The sequence below is a fragment of the Protopterus annectens genome, chromosome 3.part0 (genome assembly GCF_019279795.1).
Source record: "Protopterus annectens isolate FY-2018-M chromosome 3.part0, PAN1.0, whole genome shotgun sequence".
Classification (NCBI taxonomy): Eukaryota; Metazoa; Chordata; order Ceratodontiformes; family Protopteridae; genus Protopterus; species Protopterus annectens.
In genome coordinates, this window is record NC_056731.1 from 1,418,936,707 (window position 1) to 1,418,957,928 (window position 21,222).

At 42.7% G+C, this 21,222-nt stretch overlaps 1 protein-coding gene across 1 annotated transcript in view; it reads left to right on the forward strand.

Moving 5' to 3' along the window:
* Positions 1 to 21,222, forward strand: part of NSMAF (neutral sphingomyelinase activation associated factor) — a 2,091,028-nt gene that overhangs the window by 1,075,426 nt on the left and 994,380 nt on the right. Inside the window, exons 15-16 of the mRNA XM_044065485.1 lie at positions 16,393 to 16,483; positions 16,567 to 16,630. Coding sequence (XP_043921420.1) covers positions 16,393 to 16,483; positions 16,567 to 16,630 — 155 coding nt within the window. The remainder of the gene's footprint in view (positions 1 to 16,392; positions 16,484 to 16,566; positions 16,631 to 21,222) is intronic.

The window sequence follows — 21,222 nt, forward strand, 5'->3', positions numbered from 1 at the left end:
TACTAGTTTTTCTGTTTTTTAATCTCATGAGGAGTCTTGCCAGGGTTATCATTAGACTCACAGAAGCCATGAGACTCACAGTCCTGATGTATCCCTCGAAGTGACTGAAGTCTGAGTAGAAAACCCTAGAAACAGATCTAGAACTAGATCTATTTTTTTCCAGTGGAAGAAAAGTTATTTGAACTTTGGTGTCTAGCAGACACCCCAGAAACACACTTCTGTTAGAAGGAGTCAAGAAACACTTCTGAATGCTCTCTTGGAATCCCAGCTTGTGTAAGATTTCTCTCACCCAGTGAGGGATTCCTTACACATTGAAAATGACTCTGCAAAGATAAGCAAGTCATCTAAATGTAGAAAAATGTGGATACCCAGTAGCCTGCAATGTGCTACAACTAGGGCTATACACTGTGAACACTTTTGGTGCCGTATATAGTTCAAAAGTTAAGGCAGAACCGATAATGTGATCTACACACACGCACAACCATAAGAAATGCCTGAAGTCTAGATGAATAGAAATGTGATAAGCATCTTTTAAATATAATATTACATAGGAAACTTGAATGAAGAATAAAAGGTAACAGCATTTTTAACTTGAGCACTATCACAAATAGGTTTAGGAAAGAAATAGCCAGAACTGGTCTTTAAGCATTTTCTTTTCTCTCTGGCACCAAAAACATTCTTGAATAAAACCACTTCCCACCTGGGAAGGGGGAACATGTCCTATCACTCCCTAGGATAGCATGAGATGAAGGACCGGTGCAAACAAGAGAGTCTTATCTGCAGGATGTGAAATTACAACCTGGAAAGGAGGAATTTCCTTCTACTGCTACCTGTAACCATGATGAATGATTTTCAGTACTAATTTGTCTGATCCTATCTGTTAGCAAAGAGAAAAATGGATATTCAAACTTTCTGGAAAAAAAGAGGGTTGAATAAAATCTCTTAAATAATCATTATGACTTACTGGAAAGTCCTTGGCTGTGGGAGTTTCCTGAATTCTTCTTGGTCTATTTAAGCATGTTTGTGTGGCAAAGCACAGTGCTTAGCAACACTAACAGGTAGCCCAGTAGTATATATGAAAGTATTCTAGTTTTCATAATATCCAGGTAGCTAAATGGGTATTGTTACAGCCTAATGCTTAGTAGGTCCTGGGTTCGAGCCTTTAGCAGTCATAAGATGGCTGTAATTTAATTTATTATATATGTTTAATTTTAAAAACAAATTTATGAAATATGGCACTGCTGCACTGTGCTGAGCACTGCTTAAATATGCTAATGGCTATTACTGTTTGCACGGTGCTAAGCTTAGCTAAAACCTCAGTTGTGCAAGTTTTCGCACTGCTTAGCTCTGCTTAGTTGGTGTGCATGCTGCTAAGCAATAGGGTGCTTTTTTAAATGTTGCTCAATGACATGTAAGGCTGGAAAAACAGCCTATATTAGGCACAATAGGTATAAATTCTGCACCATTCTTTGAAGTCTGATTATCTGCGGACATGCCTGGTGATGTTGGAGAGGGTTCGCGCTTTTGGGCAAAGAGATGTGGTGTTCAGGATTCCAGGGTCTTTGTTGGGCTCCTGGTAAAGAATTATGAACCCAGGCCGATGCAGGGCAGTTTCCAGGTCTCAAGAATGTAAGGCGGAGGCCAGGTATTGGTTGGCCAACGAACTTACTAGTGCTACTGGTATCCCCCGAACTGATGAGCAGTGTCGTCACCATTATGACAATCTGAAGAGGAGAAAGAGGGGGAACTCTGGACACCTGGGTCCAAGATGCATGAGCTGAGAATGCCCCACAGATATGTAAGCATGTTTTCCACTGTTTTATCAAACTGCAAGCTGAATGTCTGAAAAACTGGTATGCATAATGGTGTGCTTCTTTTTCAACAACTGCAGCTGAGAGGGCTTCCAATATTGAGTACCATGCTGGGCACCTGCCCAGGTTGCGCAGTGAGTGTGGTAAGAACAGATTTAGTATGCTAAAGTACAGTTGTGCCCAAATGAAAGTAATTTGTTCTCTTTCACCTACTCTGCAGTTGGAGCTACTTTATCTTCTGTTCTGATGTAATTATATCTTCTTCATCATCACAGTGCACATTCTAACACCCAACTCAGGAACTTCAGTATCTACATCTTTCTAAACTGCTCTGCCTTCACTATCAAGGTTTCTGTACCAAACAAAAAAGTTAGTTGTACAACTGTTGTATATACCTTACCTTTCAACCTCTTTAGCATTTTTTTGTCACACATTACACCTGACACTCTAGGCCAATTAAAGACAAAATGTTAAGTTGTCAATCTCGCCTTCATTCTTGCTTGATGGGTTCGGAGCCGATCCCTCGGCTCCGACTCGGCACTTGCTAAGCTCGAGAGTTTCTTCTACCAGCTCGGGGCAGCCCCATATCCCATGATGCAAGGCGGTAAGTTCCCAGATCTCGTTTGCCGCTTCGCTTAGGAGGTCTTCTTTTTACCAGCTCCTGGTAAGTTGTTCACTTTTGTGATTTTTCAAGCCCCTTTTTTAGTCTAAAACTAATTTTTTGATAGTTTAAATTTAATTTCTATCCCTTTCTGACAGAAATTCCCTGTCTCTTTTAATTTTTTGTTAGTCAATTCCCTATCCCATCCCCCCCCGTTAGGGTGTGTGTGTTGGTGTTTTATAGAATACCTCTTGGTATTTTGTTTAATTTAATTTAATTTAATTTGACTGGTGTGTGTGTATTGTGTGTTCGGCACCATGTCAAAGGAGAGGGTTTCAGGTTTTAAGAAGTGTGACTCGTGCTGTCAGAAGATGTCTCTGACAGACGGTCACACTTCTTGCCTGTATTGTCTGGGCCCTCTTCACCTGCAGGACTCCTGTGCTATTTGTCACTCCTTCAGCCAGAGAGTCCTGCAGGAGAGACGTAACAAGTTGATTCTTAGGGGCCTTCTTAAGCCGGAGGGCTCTCCGGCTAAGTCGGCTCCACCAAAATCAACAAAACCTGCCAAGGCCCAGGCTTCTGTATCTAAGCCTGCGGCCTCGGCTCCGACTCGTTGAGTCGAGATCGCTCGGCTGGAGCCGATTCTGGATTGACAGCTTCGGCACCGATGGCTATCGGTGCCGAATCTGTATTGTCCACTTCGATGTCGGCGCCGATCGGTTCCGACACCCATGTGGCACAGGCATCGGTGTCGGGTCCGATCGGCTCCGACACCCTTACTTTGGTGGCTGTATCAGCTCCGGCTGGAGCCGATACATCGAGACGTTCTGTCGGCTCCGAGAAGTCGGCGCCGACAGGTTCTGTAGTATCGGCTCCGATGGCTCATTCCAGGAAGAGGTCAAGGTCTCCTTCCTTGGAGCCAATACTTTCGGCTCCGGCTTCGCCTCTTCTATCGGAACGGAGCCATCGGAGCCGATCTTCAAGGTCATCCAGGTTGTCAGATCATGACCTAGAGAGAGTGGTCAGTAGATTACTCAAGTCACAGGTACTGGCCCAAATGCTACACAGTCCGTCTCAGCAGACGACTGTTGGTCCACACCCCGTTACAGTTCCTCCTTCAACTCTACCCCAGAGTTTGGAGTTGGAGTCTTCGGGCATGGTTACTGCTACGGCTGGAGGACGGATACCCCCTTCTGTTCCTTCAGCCTCTACTCTTATCTCCTCTTCCTTAGAGGGATTCAGTGGTCGGGCTTCCATGGTCTCCTCCGAGGGGGTGAGTGGCATCGGACCCTTGTCCGAGCCCGCTCTTCCCCTTGGAGCCTCGGCCTTGGTGAGCTCGGCTCCGACATCTGCCTCGAGACTTCCCTTCGGTGGTCCCGGGAGTTCCTAGCTCTTCGGAGCGGGTTCTCTCGGACCTGCCTGGGAGGGGAGCATTCGAGGTAATGAAGAGTGTACTGGCCACTGGTATCAGTCAGCAGTCTGTTCCCGTAGCTCCTCCCTCTATAGTACCTGTTGACATCTCTGCCACTTCTCTTGCTACAGGACCCAGAGATCCTCCGCCTCAGGTTTCCCCATTGGGAATTTCCCCTCTTCCGTGGATTCTCCTGATGTTTCTGGAGATCCTCCTAGGAAGAGGACTTGTAAGAGGAAGCATGTAGACTCTCCCGAGTCTGTCACTTCGGATACTGACTTTGATGAGTCAGAGGGATCCCCTAGATCCCCCTCTGAGGATGTCTCCTTCTCAGACATCCTAGAACTTCTGAAACAGAGGGGAAACTGGCCCACCAACAATCCCTCTGAGGATGAGTCAGTATACCTAGAGGCGTTTGGATCTCGGCCCTCCACCTCCTGGGTGTCTCCGCCTTCGACCCCTTATGCAAGTTATTGCACGAAAGTGGGCAGCTCCTGACTCTGTAGAGCCAGTCCCTAGGAGGCCTTCAAAATTTATCACTGCCCCGAGTGACAAACAATTCCTTACCAAGGGTGTCCCCACTGATGCCATGGTGGTGGCTGCGGCCACCAAAAAGGAACTTGCAGATCCTTCCGTGCCCGTCCATCCTCCTAATAAGGACTCTAGGACCATGGATAGGTACGGCAAGCGGATGTTTTCCTCAGCGACCTTTGCTATGCGTTCGCTGAATTATCTTTGTCACTTCACCAGACTCCAGAGAGATATCCTGAAGGAGCTGGGAGAAGTAGTTCAGGATCCTACAGCTGCAGGGGCTCAAGAAAAGATTGCTTCGCAGCTAGGAACCCTCAATTCCATTGCTAACTCCTCCATGCGGCTAATATCTTATGCTGCGGATGGAGCGAGTAGAGCCGCAGGCACAGGTGTGGCTCTTAGACGCCAAGCCTGGATGCGGCTATGTGATTTTATGGATCCCTTTAAGGCGTCCTTCACAAATTCTCCCTTTGATGGGTCAGCTTTGTTTGGCCCTCAGGTGAAGGAAACCTTGACCAGGTGTGAGCAGGACGGCAAGACTCTTTCTGCTGTTGGAGTCCGTTTTCCACCCTTCTAGGCCTTATCCCAAAGGACAGAAGGGTGGGAAGATGTGGTTCCGTAAATCCCAAGGAGTCACGCCGATTCACGTGGTCAGTTTACCCCTAGAGGCAGAGGGGTAACAACAACAGACGCCGCTCTAGAGGCAGAGGGGTCCAAGAACGAGGGAAACAGGGAGCCTCTCTCTGATAAGCCCTTTCAGCATCCCTGAGGTGTTGCCCGGCTGTCCCTCCTTGGAGGCAGTCGGGGAAGATTATCACTGTACCCAGAAGCCTGGCATTCCCTCACTCAAGACAGATGGGTACAGTCGATCATATCCAAGGGTTACATAATTCCTTTCGAGGAAAGTCCCTTCCCTCAAGTTCCCTTCCAGATGTACCACCCGGTCTAAGGGAGATTGCAGAGTTAGAAATCGCAAAACTACTGCAAAAAAGAGCCATTCAGCCAGTTACAATAGACCATTCAGAGCCCGGAATCTACTCAAGGTTCTTTTTGGTCCCCAAAAAGACGGGAGACTGGAGACCAATATTGGATCTCAGCAGACTCAACAAGTCTGTCAGGAAGACAAGATTCCGAATGGTCACTCTTCAGTCAATTCTGCCCTTCTTACAGAAGGACAACTGGATGTGCTCAATAGATCTTCAGGATGCGTACTATCACATCAAAATTCACAGACGCTCCAGGAGATTTCTCCGCCGGCTGGGGTCCAGTCACTTCCAGTTCAGAGCCCTGCCCTTTGGTCTCACTACAGCCCACAGAGTGTTCACCAAATGCATGGCAGTGGTCACGGCTCACCTGAGACGTCAAGGATTCCAGGTGTTTCCGTATCTCGACGACTGGCTCCTGTCAGCCACCACCAGGCTTCAGCTTATACAAGCCAGGGATTACACAATAGACCTTTGTTCTCATTTAGGCATCTCAATCAACTTCGAAAGTCATCCTTATCGCCCTGCCAGTCTATTACCTTCATAGGCGCAAACTTAAACACTGTTCGGATGTCAGCTACCCTTACAGAACAAAGAGTTTCAGACATTCAGACTCATGTCAGGATCATTCTGGCCAGCAAGAAAGTACAGGCCAGAATGGTTCTAAAGGTATTAGGTCTCATGGCTGCGGCCATTACTCTTCTTCCCTGGCTCGATTCTACATGCGCCTCCTTCAGTGGATGCTGTTCACACAGTGGTCATACCAGCAACTCCCAATGCGTCACCAGATTCTGGTGACACAAACATGCAAAGAACATCTTGCTTGGTGGATCACATCGCCTCTGGTTCACCAAGGCAGGTGCTTTGTACCTCCGCCCCGATAGCCACTGTCACCACGGATGCCTCCCTGATCGGGTGGGGGTCATTATCAGGGCAGGATGGTTCATGGGACGTGGCAACCGCTCGAGTACCATCTGCACATAAATGTCCTGGAGATGAGAGCAGTGCTTTTAACGTTGCAAGCCCTCAACGACTTTCTTCCCGTAGGGACAATTGCAGTCCACACAGACAACATGTCTGTAGTTTGGTATATCAACAAACAGGGCGGAACCAAGTCCTACCCCTTGTGTCGAGAAGCGCCAGACTATGGCAATGGGCGATCTCCTCTCATCGGTTTCTGGTAGCAACGCATATCCCTGGGAAAACCAACATTATAGCGGACAGATTGAGCAGAGCTATTCTCATGCCTCACGAGTGGTCTCTCAAGCAATCCATAGCGGAAGAGATTTTTCTGGAATGGGGTCATCCATGTTGCGATCTTTTTGCTACTCCCCAAAACAGCAAATGTCCGGACTTCTTCAGCCTCTTCCTCTATCAGGCCATCCCCCAGAGACGCTCTGACCCAGGATTGGCCCCAGGGACTTCTTTATGCCTTCCTCCATTTCCTCTGATCCCTCAGGTGATCCAGAAAGCTACCGCTTTGAGAGCCAAATTGATTCTCATTGCCCCTTACTGGCCTCGACAAGTTTGGTTCCGTTCCTCCATCATCACCTTTTGGTGCAGCCGTGGCATCTGGACCCAGTGCCAGATCTACTGATTCACCAATCCGGTCAGCTGCACCGGTCAATCCCTTCTCTCAACCTCACAGCATGGTTGCTCCACTTCCTTCCTTAGCCAGGCTTCCTTTGATCTCTAACCCAGTTAGAGACATCATAGTAGCTTCACTAAAATCCTCTACCAGGAGGATTTACACAAGCAAATGGAAACGTTTCTCTTATTGGGCTAAGGCCCAAAATATTGATCCTTTTACTGCCCCTGTTCAGGCAGTTCTGGACTTCTTAGCAGAGATTTTTCATGCAGGCTCCTCTTCTTCTACAGTCAGAGTTCAGTTGGCTGCTATTTCTAATTTTCATGTCGGGATAGCAGATCATAATATTATGTCCCATAGGCTCTGCAGGGCCTTCTTGAAAGGAATTTTCCTACTAAAGCCTCCAATCAGGAATCCTCCTCCTCAGTGGGATCTAAATTTAGTGCTGACATCCTTGATTCTTCCCCTTCGAGCCAGCTGTTTCTTGTTCCCTGAAATATCTTTCTTGGAAAACTTTATTCCTAGTGGCTATTACATCTGCCAGGAGGGTGTCTGAACTTCATGCTCTTCGGTTCGACCCCCTATTTGATTTTTCACAAAGACAGAGTATCTTTGAGAACTAATCCATCCTTTTTACCTAAGGTCGCCTCAAAAAAACAATCTGAATCAATCCATTGATCTCCTGTATTTTTCCTAACTATTCAGATAGAGCTGAACAAAAGCTACATTATCTTGACGCCCACCGTCAGCTTAGATATTATTTGGACAGAACAAAAAATTTAGAAAATCTGATCAACTTTTGTTTCCTATGCGGATAATAAAAAGGCCTTCCTGTTTCTAAAGTGACTTTGTCCAGATGGCTTTCTTCGGTCATCACTGAAATTTATACGATCAGGGGAAAACAGCTGTGCTCAAAACCTAAAGCACATTCAACTAGGAGTTTAGCTACTTCTACAGCTTTTCAAGCTAGACTGCCTTTGGACACTATTTGTGCAGCGCCACTTGGGCCACTCCTCACACTTTTGTTTCCCATTACAAATTGGACTTGGCCTCCAGGGACAGAGCCAGTTTTGGCTCTACAGTCCTCAAGAGTTTGTTCCATTGAGCCACCCAGGATAGAGGTGCTAGGGACGGTCCCATCAAGCAAGAATGAAGGCGAGATTGACAACTTAACATTAAGAAGTTATGTACCTACCATAACGTTCCATGTTAGTTGTCTTCTCTCGCCTTCTTTCTTGCGACCCTCCCTCCTTCCCCCTGGCCTGGACAGACCTTGTATAAGAAACTATTATGCTAAAGACCATTCAGACCTGGTCCTTTTTACATCTGTAAGTTTCTTCTTCCTTTGGGAAGTATTGTATGCTTGGTGCTATTGCCCTTTGTTTACAAACGAGATCTAGGTACTTACCGCCTTGCATCATGGGATATGGGGCTGCCTCGAGCTGGTAGAAGAAACTCTCGAGTTTAGCAAGTGCCGAGTCGGAGCCGAGGGATCGGCTCCGAACCCATCAAGCAAGAAAGAAGGCGAGAGAAGACAACTAACATGGAACGTTATGGTAGGTACATAACTTCTTATTATTCTAGCTTTGACCTCTCATTTATACTTCCCTCCTCCTCAACCACTCCTTCTGGATATTTGAAGTTGTTAACCTGTTCCACTATTTTTAGTCTATTTCAAATTTTCACTTTCTTATGATTTCCCACATTTATCACCATAGCTGTCTTGTCTGTACTCTGTTTCATGCTGTGTACCTTCAGTTTGACATTTCATTTCCTTATCAGTATATTTTTACGTGCCAAGTTGCCAGCTCTGATGCACAACCTTCAGCGAAGGTACGCCCATTCACACGTCTCCACACAGAAGACGCTCTAGCTGAGAATCTAACAGGACAATGTTGTACTGTGAGGCGACAACGATTACTTTGATTTAGGCATATATGCAGGAAAGCAGAAGATAATATAGGAGAGACAGGAAGAAGGCAAGAGGAAACCAGGCCATCTAGCAAAGGGGTGGATGAATTGTGTGAGAGATGACATGCTACACTCTGGCATGACTGAAGAACAGTGTAGGACACTGGCAATGAATCGAGAGAGGTGGTTGACAGTTAATATGACAACCCAACCCATAAGATGATTGGGGAAAAAAGGTTTTATGCTAATGATGTACACTAATTAGTGAGCTAATATTTATTGTTGTGCAAAACACTTCATAAGGACATAAAATCCTTACAACCGCAGCTTATAAGGCATAACAGCGTACCAAACACTCTAGTCATAGGTGACTCTATAGTCAGGCACACTGATATTCCACTCACCAGGCTAAACAAAGAGAAAGTTACTGTCAGCTGCCTGTTGGGTGCCAGGATCCGCCACATAATGCACACACTCGGGTTACTCCACAACAAGTACAAATATGACTCTGTCATTGTCCATGTTGGTGTGAATGACCTGAGATGTACCTCCCTCGACTACATGAAAAGAGACATGGAAGAGCTGTCTGATCTTGTAGCCCAGGCAGGTATGACCCTAGCCCTGAGTAGCATCTTGCCATCACCCAGAATGATACCACAGTACAAGGACAAAATGATTGACTTCAACAATTGGCTAAGCTTTCTGGTATCATTCTAAGGGGATCCAGTATCTTGTCTGCCTGGTATGACATGATCGACAGACCACGATGCTTTGCCAGAGATAGCTTGCACCTGTCGCCCTTGGGATTCCGGATACTGGCTAAGGCTCTTGCCATGCTTATAGTGCCTTTTTTAGGCAAAGTTCAAATGACAAATTCACCACCATAACAGGTACAAGCAAGCAAAAGCTGAGGGTAATGCTACTCAATGCTAGAAGTCTAAACCTCAAAATGCACTCACTCGAGGCACTCCTTAAAATGGAGAACATCAACATCTGTGCAGTGATAGAGACCTGTTTCAAGGCTCCAGAAATCACCCCTGCATTACCAGGCTATAATTCATACCACACCTTTCGGCCACCTAACATGGACCGAAACACTAAAGGCGGAGGCGTGTCCATATTCATTAAGGATATCCACACCTCCAGGCTAGTTGCTCAGCATAATGCATCCGAGATTATCCAAGTGCAACTAACTCTGGGCAAGACCGCAATCCAAATTGTAGCTTGCTACAGTTCCCCCACCATACCCCAGGATTCCCACTCCTCATTTCTTAATGCACTGGAAAATATTAGGGTACAACCTAACACCCTAATAATGGGCGATTTCAACTACCCCACCATTAACTGAGAAAACTACTCGTGTACCAACTCTTTTGCTCAATGTTTTCTGGAATTCATAAATTCCAATGCCTTGGATCAACTTATCCACACTCTCACCAGAGGCAACAGTATCCTAGACTTGGTCATTACCAACATGGGCAACCGGTGTTCCACACTAGAGGTCAATTCCTCGTTGGTCAAATCTGACCACAAGCTAATCACCCTAGACATCCACATCCCATCCCCACCCCCCATTAGGGAAACCACCATAAAAATTTCTCCAAAGCCAACTTCACGCTTCTTAAGACAAAAGTGACAAACTTCCCGACACCCAATCAGACGGACAATAGAGGTACGACTGCTGAATCCTACACAAATGCACTTTATAAGCACTTACACGAGTGACTGCATCATGTAATCCCTAACAGAACCAAGATGCTATCCTCCAAAAACTAAGGAAGCCAATCTGATGGTCCTCTGCCATAAACAAACTCTACAACAAAAGAAAGAAACCGTTGCAAAACAAGAGTAAAATCCCATGATTGGAGGAACTCCTTGATCAGCCTCAGTAAGAAGCTGAGATCCCTCATAAAATCCTCCAAAGCTAGTTACGAAAACAAAATCGCCACAGATTTTAAAGACAACCACAAAGCATTCTATAACTATGTCAAGAATCTCAATGGCAACACTCAGATCTGCTCTGAGTTACAGCACAATGGCACTAAATATACAGATCCAACTGATATTGCCAACATCCTGGCAGATAGGTTCAGTGCTAACTTTACCCCCCCTCTCACCCCCTAAAGAGCCCATCTCTATACCGGAAGAATGCAAAGTTCCTGTAATCACGGCTGCACAGGTAAAAACCACACTCTCCAAAGCCAAGAACACAGCATCCATGGGACCTGACAACATCCCAGGCTGTGATCTACATGAACTACAGAACAAACTGGCACCCCATCTAAGTACCATGTTCAGTCATAGCCTCACCTCAGGCTTTGTGCCCCCTGAATGGTGCACAGTGACAGTTATACCACTCCACAAGGGGAGAGCCACCACAGACCTCAGGAGCTACTACCCCATTAGGCTGACGAGCCTGGCCTGCAAGCCTATGGAACGTATCATCATGGAACTTATAAACAATGACATTGGTAATCTCCAAACTCTGGACCCCACCCAGTTCGGGTTTGTAAAAGGCAGGTCATGTCTCCTAAACCGGGTAGACTTCTTTGAAACAGTCACCAAAGCTGTAGATGAGGGTACGGTGGTTCACACAGCTTATCTAGATCTCGCCAAGGCTTTCGACACCACCCCCCACTCTGGAATTATAGATAAACTCACTAAACTAGGTATAAATCCGTATGTCACAAGCTGGATTGCCAATTGTGTCACTGACAGAATCCACACTGTGAAAGTAGCAGACTCCAAATCCAACTTCAGACTAGTGACAAGTGGAGTACCACAGGGTTCAGTCCTGGGTCCTCTCCTTATAGGTAGGTACTAGGCTATTGGCCCTGGGGCCTATACAAGCCCAGCCAAAAAGGTACCCTGGCTTTTGCCACCCAAGAAAATTATTTTCCTGTGCCACTGTCGAGCAGAGCAACAGAGGTGATCCCTGGGGTGAATTTCCTGTTTCCCTCCAATCATCAAGATTTTTCTTGAAGAGTGCTAATGAGGAACTTCGTTTGATATAGATAGGTAGTTTATTCCAGAGTATGGGAAGTCTCTGGGACAGGAATCTATCCCTCCGGCATGTTGTGTTTATTGTGGTGACCAGGTTTAGGTCCCTAGAGTGTGTAGCTTGGAGGGATTCAGATTTCTTTAAGTGGAGCATGTCCAACAGCTCTGGGTTTGACAAAGCTTTGTATGTTAGGCAGAGATCACCTCTGAGTAGGCGATATGCAACTGAGTAAACCTTGAGTTTTTTGAGACGGTCTGCGTAGGGCATCTGTTTGAGGCCGGTAATCCTCTTTTTGAGGTATTTCTGTGGCCTTTCCAGTTGTTGTAGATGTCTTGTGAGGTACATACCAAAAGGGGCGTTGTACTCTATAGTGGGTCTAATGAGTGATGAGCAGAGGGGAACAATGACCTCTTTTTTTCTGGATGAGAAACATTTTGTGATGAGGTGTGCCACGTAGAAGGATTTCCTGACTACTGTGGCGATGTGATTATCAAAGGAGAGACTACTGTCCACCTGTGTCTCAAGGTCTCTTATCACACTTTTGGTGTTAAGTATACTACCGCCTATGTTGTAGTTCACGGGTACAGAGTTTTTATCAAAGGGGATGATAGTGCACTTTTTGGCATTGAGATTGAGGCCATGGCTTTGACACCAGGCATCTGTCTCAGTGAGGCCCTTTTGTAGGATGTCCACATTGTTAGGAGTTTAGATTATGGCTCCTAGTTTGCAGTCATCTACTAACTTCATTAGCCAAAGACCTTCTGTCTTGGCCTGTACTTCAGAGAAGTAGATACAAAACAAGAGAGGACCCAGGACTGAACCCTGTGGTACTCCACTTGTCACTGGTCTGAAGTCGGATTTGGAGTCTGCTACTTTCACAGTGTGGGTTCTGTCATTGAGCCAGTTGGCAACCCATCTTGCAACATAGGGATTTATACCTAGTTTAGTGAGTTTATCTATAATTCCAGAGTGGGGGATGGTGTCGAAATCCTTGGCAAGATCTAGATAGGATGTGTGAACCACTTTAACCTTGTATACGGCTTTGGTGACTGCTTCAAAGAAGCCTATCAGGTTTAGGAGACATGATCTGCCTTTTACAAACCCGAGCTGGGTGGGGTCCAGAGTTTGGAGATTACCAATGTCTTTGTTTATAAGTTCCATGATGATACGTTCCATGGCCTTGCAGACCAGGCTCGTCAAGCTAATGGGGTGGTAGTTCCCGGGGTCCGTGGTGGCTCACCCCTTGTGGAGTGGGATAACCGTCGCTGTGCACCATTCAGCAGGCACAAAGCCAGAGGTGAGGCTATGATTGAACATGGTACTTAGGTGCGGTGCAAGTTCGTTCTGTAGTTCGTAGCTTGGGATGTTGTCTGTTCCCATGGATGCTGTGTTCTTGGCTTTGGAGAGTATGGTTTTTACCTGTGCAGCCGTAATTACAGGAACTTTGCATTCTTCCGGTATAGAGATGGGTTCTTTAGGGGGTGAGAGGGGGGTAAAGTTAGCACTGAACCTATCTGCCAGGATGTTGGCAATATCAGTTGGATCTGTATATTTAGTGCCATTGTGCTGTAACTCAGAGCAGATCTGAGTGTTGCCATTGAGATTCTTGACATAGATATAGAATGCTTTGTGGTTGTCTTTAGAATCAGTGGCAATTTTGTTTTCGTAACTAGCTTTGGAGGAGTTTATCAGGGATCGCAGCTTCTTACTGAGGCTGACCAGGGAGAGCTCCTCCACTCATGGGATTTTACTCTCTTTTGCAACAGTTTCTTCCATCTGTTGTAGAGTTTGTTTATGGCAGGGGACCACCAGATTGGCTTCCTTTTTTTGGAGGATAGCGCCTTGGTTCTGTTTGGGATAGCACGATCCATACACTCATGTAAGTGCTTATAAAGTGCAATTGTGTAGGATTCAGTAGTCGTAACTGTATTGTCCATCATGTTTGGTATCTACTTCTCTGAAGTACAGGCTAACGCAGAAGGTCTTTGGCTAACGAAGTTCGCAGATGACTGCAAACTAGGAGCCATAATCGAAACTTCTAATGATGTGGACATCCTAAAAAAGGGTAGTAAAAGTTGAAAAAATGCACAAACCACCAAGAAAATATTTGCACAAGCAGTATGCAGACAATGAGAGCTAGTGAGCCCTGAAATATTCCAAATTGTTGACATTTGCACAATCAGTTTTTATATGTATTTTTATATATTTTTATATGTTGATATTTATACTGTTTTGTGCTGAAACATTCATGTGTACTGTTTCAGACTTCTGTTCCAGAAGACTGTTTCAGACTTGGGAGTGGTTTTCACTAATCCAGGAAGTGATGTCATGTAAGATTTCCTATTTAAAACAATTTACTTCCTTAATTTCCTTGTATTTTTTGAAGTTCCTGCTTTTATTTTTGGAACAAAAGTGCTTATATCTTTTCATTTGTCTGAATAAAGAAAGCATCTTTGTACTGAACTGGGCATGTTGGCTTGATTTAAAGCACACATTGGAATATTTCAGGGCTCACTGGCTCTCATTGTCTGCATACTGCTTGTGCGACAATTTTCTTGGTGATTCTACAAAAGGGCCTCACTGGGACAGATGCCTGGTGTCAAAGCCATGGCCTCAAGCTCAATGCCAAAAAGTGCATTGTCATCCCTTTTGGTAAAAACTCTGTACCCATGAACTACCACATAGGCGGTAGTCTACTTAACACCGAAAGTGTGATAAGAGATCCTGGGACACAGGTGGACAGTAGTCTCTCCTGATCATGCCATCACCACAGTACCTCATCACAAAAGGGTTCTCATCCAAGAAAAAAAAGAGGTCATTGTTCCCCTCTACTCGTCACTGTTTAGACCCATTATAGAATAGATCGCTCCTTTTGATATGTACCTCACAAGACATCTACAACAACTGGAAAGGCCATAGAAATACCTCACAAAGAGGATTACCGGCCTCAAACAGATGCCCTACGTAGACCATTTCATAAAACTCCAGCTTTACTCTGTCGCATATCACCTACTCAGAGGCAATCTCTGCATAACATACAAAGCTATGTCAAACCCAGATCTGTTGGACATGCTCCACTTAAAGAAATCTCAGTCCCTCCAATCTGCATGCTCTAGGGACCTGAACCTTGTCACCACGATAAACAGAACATGCTGGAGGGATAGATTCCTGTCCCAGAGACTTCCCATACTCTGGAACAAACTACCTATCTATATCAAACAAAGCTCCTCGTTAGCACTCTTCAAGAAAAGTCTTGATGATTGGATGGGAGATAGGAAATTCACCCCAGGGATCACTTTTGTGGTTCTGCTCGACGGGGACACAGGAAAATAATTTCCTTGGGTGGCGAAAGTCAAGGTACCTTTTTGGCTAGGCTTATATAGGCTCTAGGGCCAATAGCCTAGTACCTGCCTATGAACCTAAGTTCAGATGATAACATACAACTATATACATTTTAAATTGCATCCACTAAATTAATTATAAGATTAAGCAGTAAAGGAATTAAGATTGCCAAAGCTATGAGAAAATTCCCTCAAAACCAATTTTATGTCATCCTGCTACATTCAATAAATAAAAGTAATTTAATGGTAAAATAATGTAATATTGAGAATGAGTTGCATAACTTGGGACTATAAATGAAGAAAATCTGAATATAGATTGTTGATTAAAAAGCTGCATCTTTTGTAGCCAAGTTCAGGACAAGGATGCTTTGTCTGTCACAGTCATCCTGACTGCCTGAAGGTTATAGTTGTTGATTGAAAAGCACCAGGAAGTTGCATTGTTTTAAGCACATTTTGTTGCAAAGGGAAGTTCACCCTATGCACCCCCTGGGGGGAGCTTCACTCCCACCTACTTACATATACTAACTCTGACACAATGTGCTGTCAGAGAAAAAGTGACTGCCCATTCCTGAGTCTGTAGTATCTGCTTTAAGTATTTGTTTATTTAGTCACACTTTGAGTAGTGATTTTTTTTAAATATTTCTTGTACATTTTTACGTATTTTGCTTATTATGAGTTTTACTTTTAATTATACATATGGGCAAGTTTTAGCTGAGTATGTCAGTAGCCCAAGTTAAGGGGAGGATTAAGGCAAGGCTTGACAGTGCCATTAAGGCATACAGCTGGCCGAAGTACCGGGTTGTGGATCTGGTGTGGGATATGACGTGGCATAGTGGCATGAATGCTCATTATCATTCTTCTTTGCAATGCCATTTTGTTTAACACAGTAAGGTTCAAGTCTGTTATGACTTAATGTTTGTGTAGTTCTCAGTACAATCCATCCTGCTGGTTTCTCTGTGGGATAGTAAGTCATGACTGGCTTCAGTCTTATTGTACCAGGGAGTAATCTTTCATGACTCATTGATTCAGCAGCATCCATAGTATGTGGTTAATTGTACATTGTTTAAATAGTAAGTTCATTGTAAACCTTCTCACTTCCTTTAGGTTGGAACCTGAGGGATAGCTTAATAACCAGTTTGTAATCTGGCAGTACTTCAAGTAAATATTAATTGGTTAGTGCTGTTAAAAATGTCTGTATTTTTATCCTCTTACAGGCTCGTTATCGTGAAATGCCAGACCCCAAATTCATGTTTGGGAGCCATTACTCTTCTCCAGGATATGTTCTTTTCTACCTTATGAGAGTTGGTAAGACAGTTTCTTCAATGGATGTTTGATTTTGCTGTACACCTTAGATGACTGACTTTAACTCCCTGTCTATATCTTTGTAGCTCCAGAGTACATGTTGTGTGTACATAATGGAAAGTATGATAATGCTGACAGAATGTTTAACAGGTAGGTGTCATACTGCTTTTAAAATAGTTGCATGCTGTAAACATCAACAATTAAAAGTAAAGCCACTATTCAAATATGCACACTTAGTGCAGTAGTAGTAAGCCATAATTTCAACATGACTAGATACGTTTTTGTGTATATACTACTAAGTTACAGTGTTTTATGTTGTTAATTATACATGCAATAGTAATTGCATTAAAATGTTACTAATCTTGTGTAAATATTCTGTAGTGATATTGTACTTTTTTATATCATCTTGAGTAAATCCCACATAGAGTAAAATAGAAACACATCCAAGTACAAGTTGACTGTCTGCAGCACATAATAATAAAGGTGTAACCACATTTTAATTTATTATTATTATTAACTTTAAGGGTGGCTATTGTTAAGGTTATTATGCCTTACGAAAATATTTGGCAAATCTGGATTGAAAATGAAACCATGTGGTCTGATGACAGGTAGGACATAGAGCTGACACGGTATAACAGCTGAGGAGTGTTCTGGATGGGGATTTTATGTAGCCCTATTTGGATATGAAAGATTCTCAGTTGATGAATTCATTGGCCAAACCTTTTTAGGGAAATCTGGAGAGTTATCTGAAGAGTAGCATTTTCATTAATACCTGTCTTTGTGCTTGTCTCATATTCTTCTCATATTAAATAAGTATACTGAGATGTAGAGAGAGGTCTTTTTTCATGTTTTTCCTTGGGCTCTGAAATGCATCCCTGTAAGAGTTTTGTTAGCCTGGAAGCCTTGGTCTGCTAAGTTGAGTTGTTTGATGCATTCTTTTATTCAGCTAGAGATATGACAGTGTTTGTTGCTTTAAGAGAGGGCAATCATTTTATGCACCACTGTTTGTGTGTGTTGGGGGGTGGTCTTTGATTTTGCTTCATTTACGGCTGTGTCACAAATTGTCAGGGAAATGCCATGTTAGCAAAGTTGTCCATGAAAGAGGATGACAAATATATCATGTATGTATTGAATAGAGCTTTGAAGATTTCCTTCATGCTGCTAAATATGCCTGCTGTACTGCTTATTGCATTTTCAGATCTACAGGGTAAGCTGTCATGTCCAGAAGGCAGCCGTGACTCAGAAGCTATCCTTATACAAAACATGTAATTTCAGTAGCTTGACACTATTGATACAGCAGTTATTTGGTATAGCAACTAACTTTCTTTTTGGTTATTTAGAAGTGAAAAGCAAAAGGAACAAGATGGAGTGCTTTTTCTCCCTCTTCCCTTTACCACACAAGGAGGATTATTAAATGACATTGAGGGAAAATATATCATCTAACCTCAATAGATTTTTATTCATACTGAAATATATGGAACTTCTTTGTACCACATGGCATACTAATCATGGTAGTTATCTCATTATCATGTGAAAGGTTTGTACCCACATATCTGAGGGGCTATATTAAATCAGCGAATGCTTAAAATAGCAAATGCTGATTTATCGACCCTTTCAAACCGAAAGCTTGAAATCCCAGAGACACAGAACAGTGAATTTTTTTCCCAGGGAAAAAAAATTGCTGGGCCATTTTCATGATTTTGCCATTTCCTCTACTGTGGTGGGATCTCGGATTTAGTATATTTAAGTAAGAGGGTGGGGGCGAAGCTCCCCACTTTATTTTGTGTTTTGAAGTTTTTTTTTGTTTGTTTTGTGGAACAGTGATTTTTTTCCCCTGGGAAAAAAGTCGCTGTTCCATGTCTTCCGAATTTCAAGCTTTCACTTTTAAAGGGTCGATAAGTCCGCGTTCGCTGATTTAATATAGACACATATCTGACATCCCTTTTTTTTTTAAACTGCTTTATTGAAAACATTAGTATAATGAACAAATATTTTGAAAAAATTTAATAAGTTGAATTTTTAAAGTAAATATTTAAAAAAGAAAATAATACAATAACTATAATAGCACAAAAAAAACTATATACAATGATCACAATGTATCAGATAACAAGATCAATTAAGTTAATTTTGGCAGAAAAAAAGAAAAAAGAAAGGTTACTGCATTAATCATTTATCCAGTTCTTTAACTAATAATTCATGTACATTTTCCCATTTGTAATATAGTTTTGTATTCCTTGTAGATTTATATTTGATAGTTAACATTTCTAACTTAGATATTTCCAAGAGAAGACCTTTAATCTCTTTAAATGAGGGAACTAATGAAGAATTCCAGTTTCTTGTAATTGTTTTCCTGGCAATGGACAGTATAGACCAGAGCAAAGAATATTTTTTATATATACAGTCTGGAACAGGTATATTGGATAATGCAAGTGATTTTGTAAGCATAAAATTGTCTGTAAAAATTGCCTTTAAAATGTGTTAGCTTCTTCTCAAACTTTCTTTAATAGCGCACAGTCATAAAATATATGATTCCAATCAGCGTCTGTTACTGAGTTATCATGTTTAGTTATCTTACTCATTTTCTGAGGTGTGATGAAATATTTATGTAAAAATCTCCATGTGAAGATTCTCTATTTAATGGAGGAAGTGGTTTTGCTGGCTGACTGAAGGAAATTAACTTTGTCTTCTTCTGAAGGAGTAAAACTATTGGTTACAGAAAATGAATTCCAATAGTTATCTGACTATACATCCAGATCTTGTTTAATTGCTGTATAAATATATGATATGCTGTATAAAATCAAGTATGGAATAAGTTTGGGTATTGCATTCTTAGCACTTGAGGGGATTAAAATTAGCTTATCTAGAATATATTTTCTAAACTCTTGCAAATCTGACTAAAGTAAAGTGTTAAGACTATATTCATCTGTGAGTATATTAATAGATTTTGCCTCATTTTTATTTAACATTTGATGGCAAAACATTAATTGTTTTTGTTTAAATAGAAATATTTTAGGATGATTTGCAGAGAGAATTATCCCTTGCATATAGGTAATGGGAAAGACGAGGAACAACCAATTCTCAAAAATTCTAAACCTAAATATATAGTTTTTAAAGGTCTTTAGAATTAAAGTTACATACGTAGATTTAAACATTTGAGTGGAATAATTGGAAAAGTATTCTCTCAAATTCCAAATAAATTATTTATTAATTGTGATAGATGATTATTATCTTTATTTTTGGTATTATGGGATAAATTTAACATAATTTATTTCCACTTTGCAAACTACTCTCAATCTATAAGATAAACAATTGTTTTAATAACTGATGAAATTTAATACATTTCTAGATTTGGTAAAGATATACCTCCATTTTCCCAACTATACATATGATAGGACAATGCAGTTCTAGGCTTTATTGGATGCCACAAAAAAAATGTAATCAGTGTGTTGAATTTTGTAATATAAGAGCCTGTAGGGGGAATAGAGATAGATTGTATTATGTATAAGATCTTTGGAAGCTAGATCATCTTTATAATATAAAGTTTTTCATCCATTGTAAATAGAATCTTGTTCCATTTACTTATTAGTCTCTCTAAGGTTGTTATACTTTTACTATAATTTAGGTGTAACATGTCTTTAATATTAGTTGCGATAATTATACGTAACTATGTTGTTTGTTGAGATATATATATATATTTTTATATTGATCTTTTATATTATAACTTTTGGAACCAATTAGAAGAATTTGTGTTATAGAGTTATTAAAGTTAAGACCAGAACTTTTTTGAAATATATAAATATTTTTAAACAGTTCTTGTAAGAGTGATTAATACATCATCAGCAAACATTTGGATTTTGACATTTCATTAAAATTTAATTTATAACTTTGTATATTATTGATGTCCTTCAAGAATGCAACTGCAGTCCTGACATATGGGTTGTCCTGCCTCAGGCAGCCCTTCGGTCGGCCGGATTCCAAAGTCTGGGTCCGGCGTCGGCTGATGTCGCCTCTTCCCCGACGTCAGAGCGGCTGGAGTATAAAAGCATCAGCCGACGCCATCTTCTTCAGTCTTTCTTGCCGCGCGGTGCCCGAAGCAAAAGCAGTTCGCAAGTGCCGGTCGGCCAGCTCCTGTGTTTTCAGATACCGAAGTCATCAAAAAGCTAAGTACCCCATTGGGGAATCTTTTCTTGCCTCAGCCGATGTCAGACAAAACTGAAAAAGTTAATAATTGTTTGTCTTGCGGTAAACAAATACCTCATAAGGACTTCCATTCTTACTGCCTTCCCTGCCTCAGCCCAGACCACGACGTCTCGGCCTGTGCTGCCGGTGCTTGCTTCAATAAGCGCACACTTAGGCGCCGGGCAGAATTTGCTGAAGACTTTTTTGGGGAAAATTACTCCTATATCATGCCGACAGCACACGTTTTCCAAAAAACGGAAGGACCGGGACCGGCCTTCGCGGCCCGCGACTTCCACCGACACCACGCCTAAGCCTACCGCGAGTGCATCGGTCTCTTCGAAGGCGGTAATTCAACCGCTCCAGGCCGACGACACCGCTTTACCGCACACTTCGGTCCCGGAGGCTTCCCCGGTGCCGGTTGTTGTTTTTCCTCCTGAAACCGAAGCCCAAGATTTGCCTGACACCATACCGGTGGACAAAGTTACTCCAGCACGTGGGGCAGCTAGGCCTCCTGTGTCTATGTCCATCAAGGCCTACACACGTACTAAGGCTGCCAGCCAGGC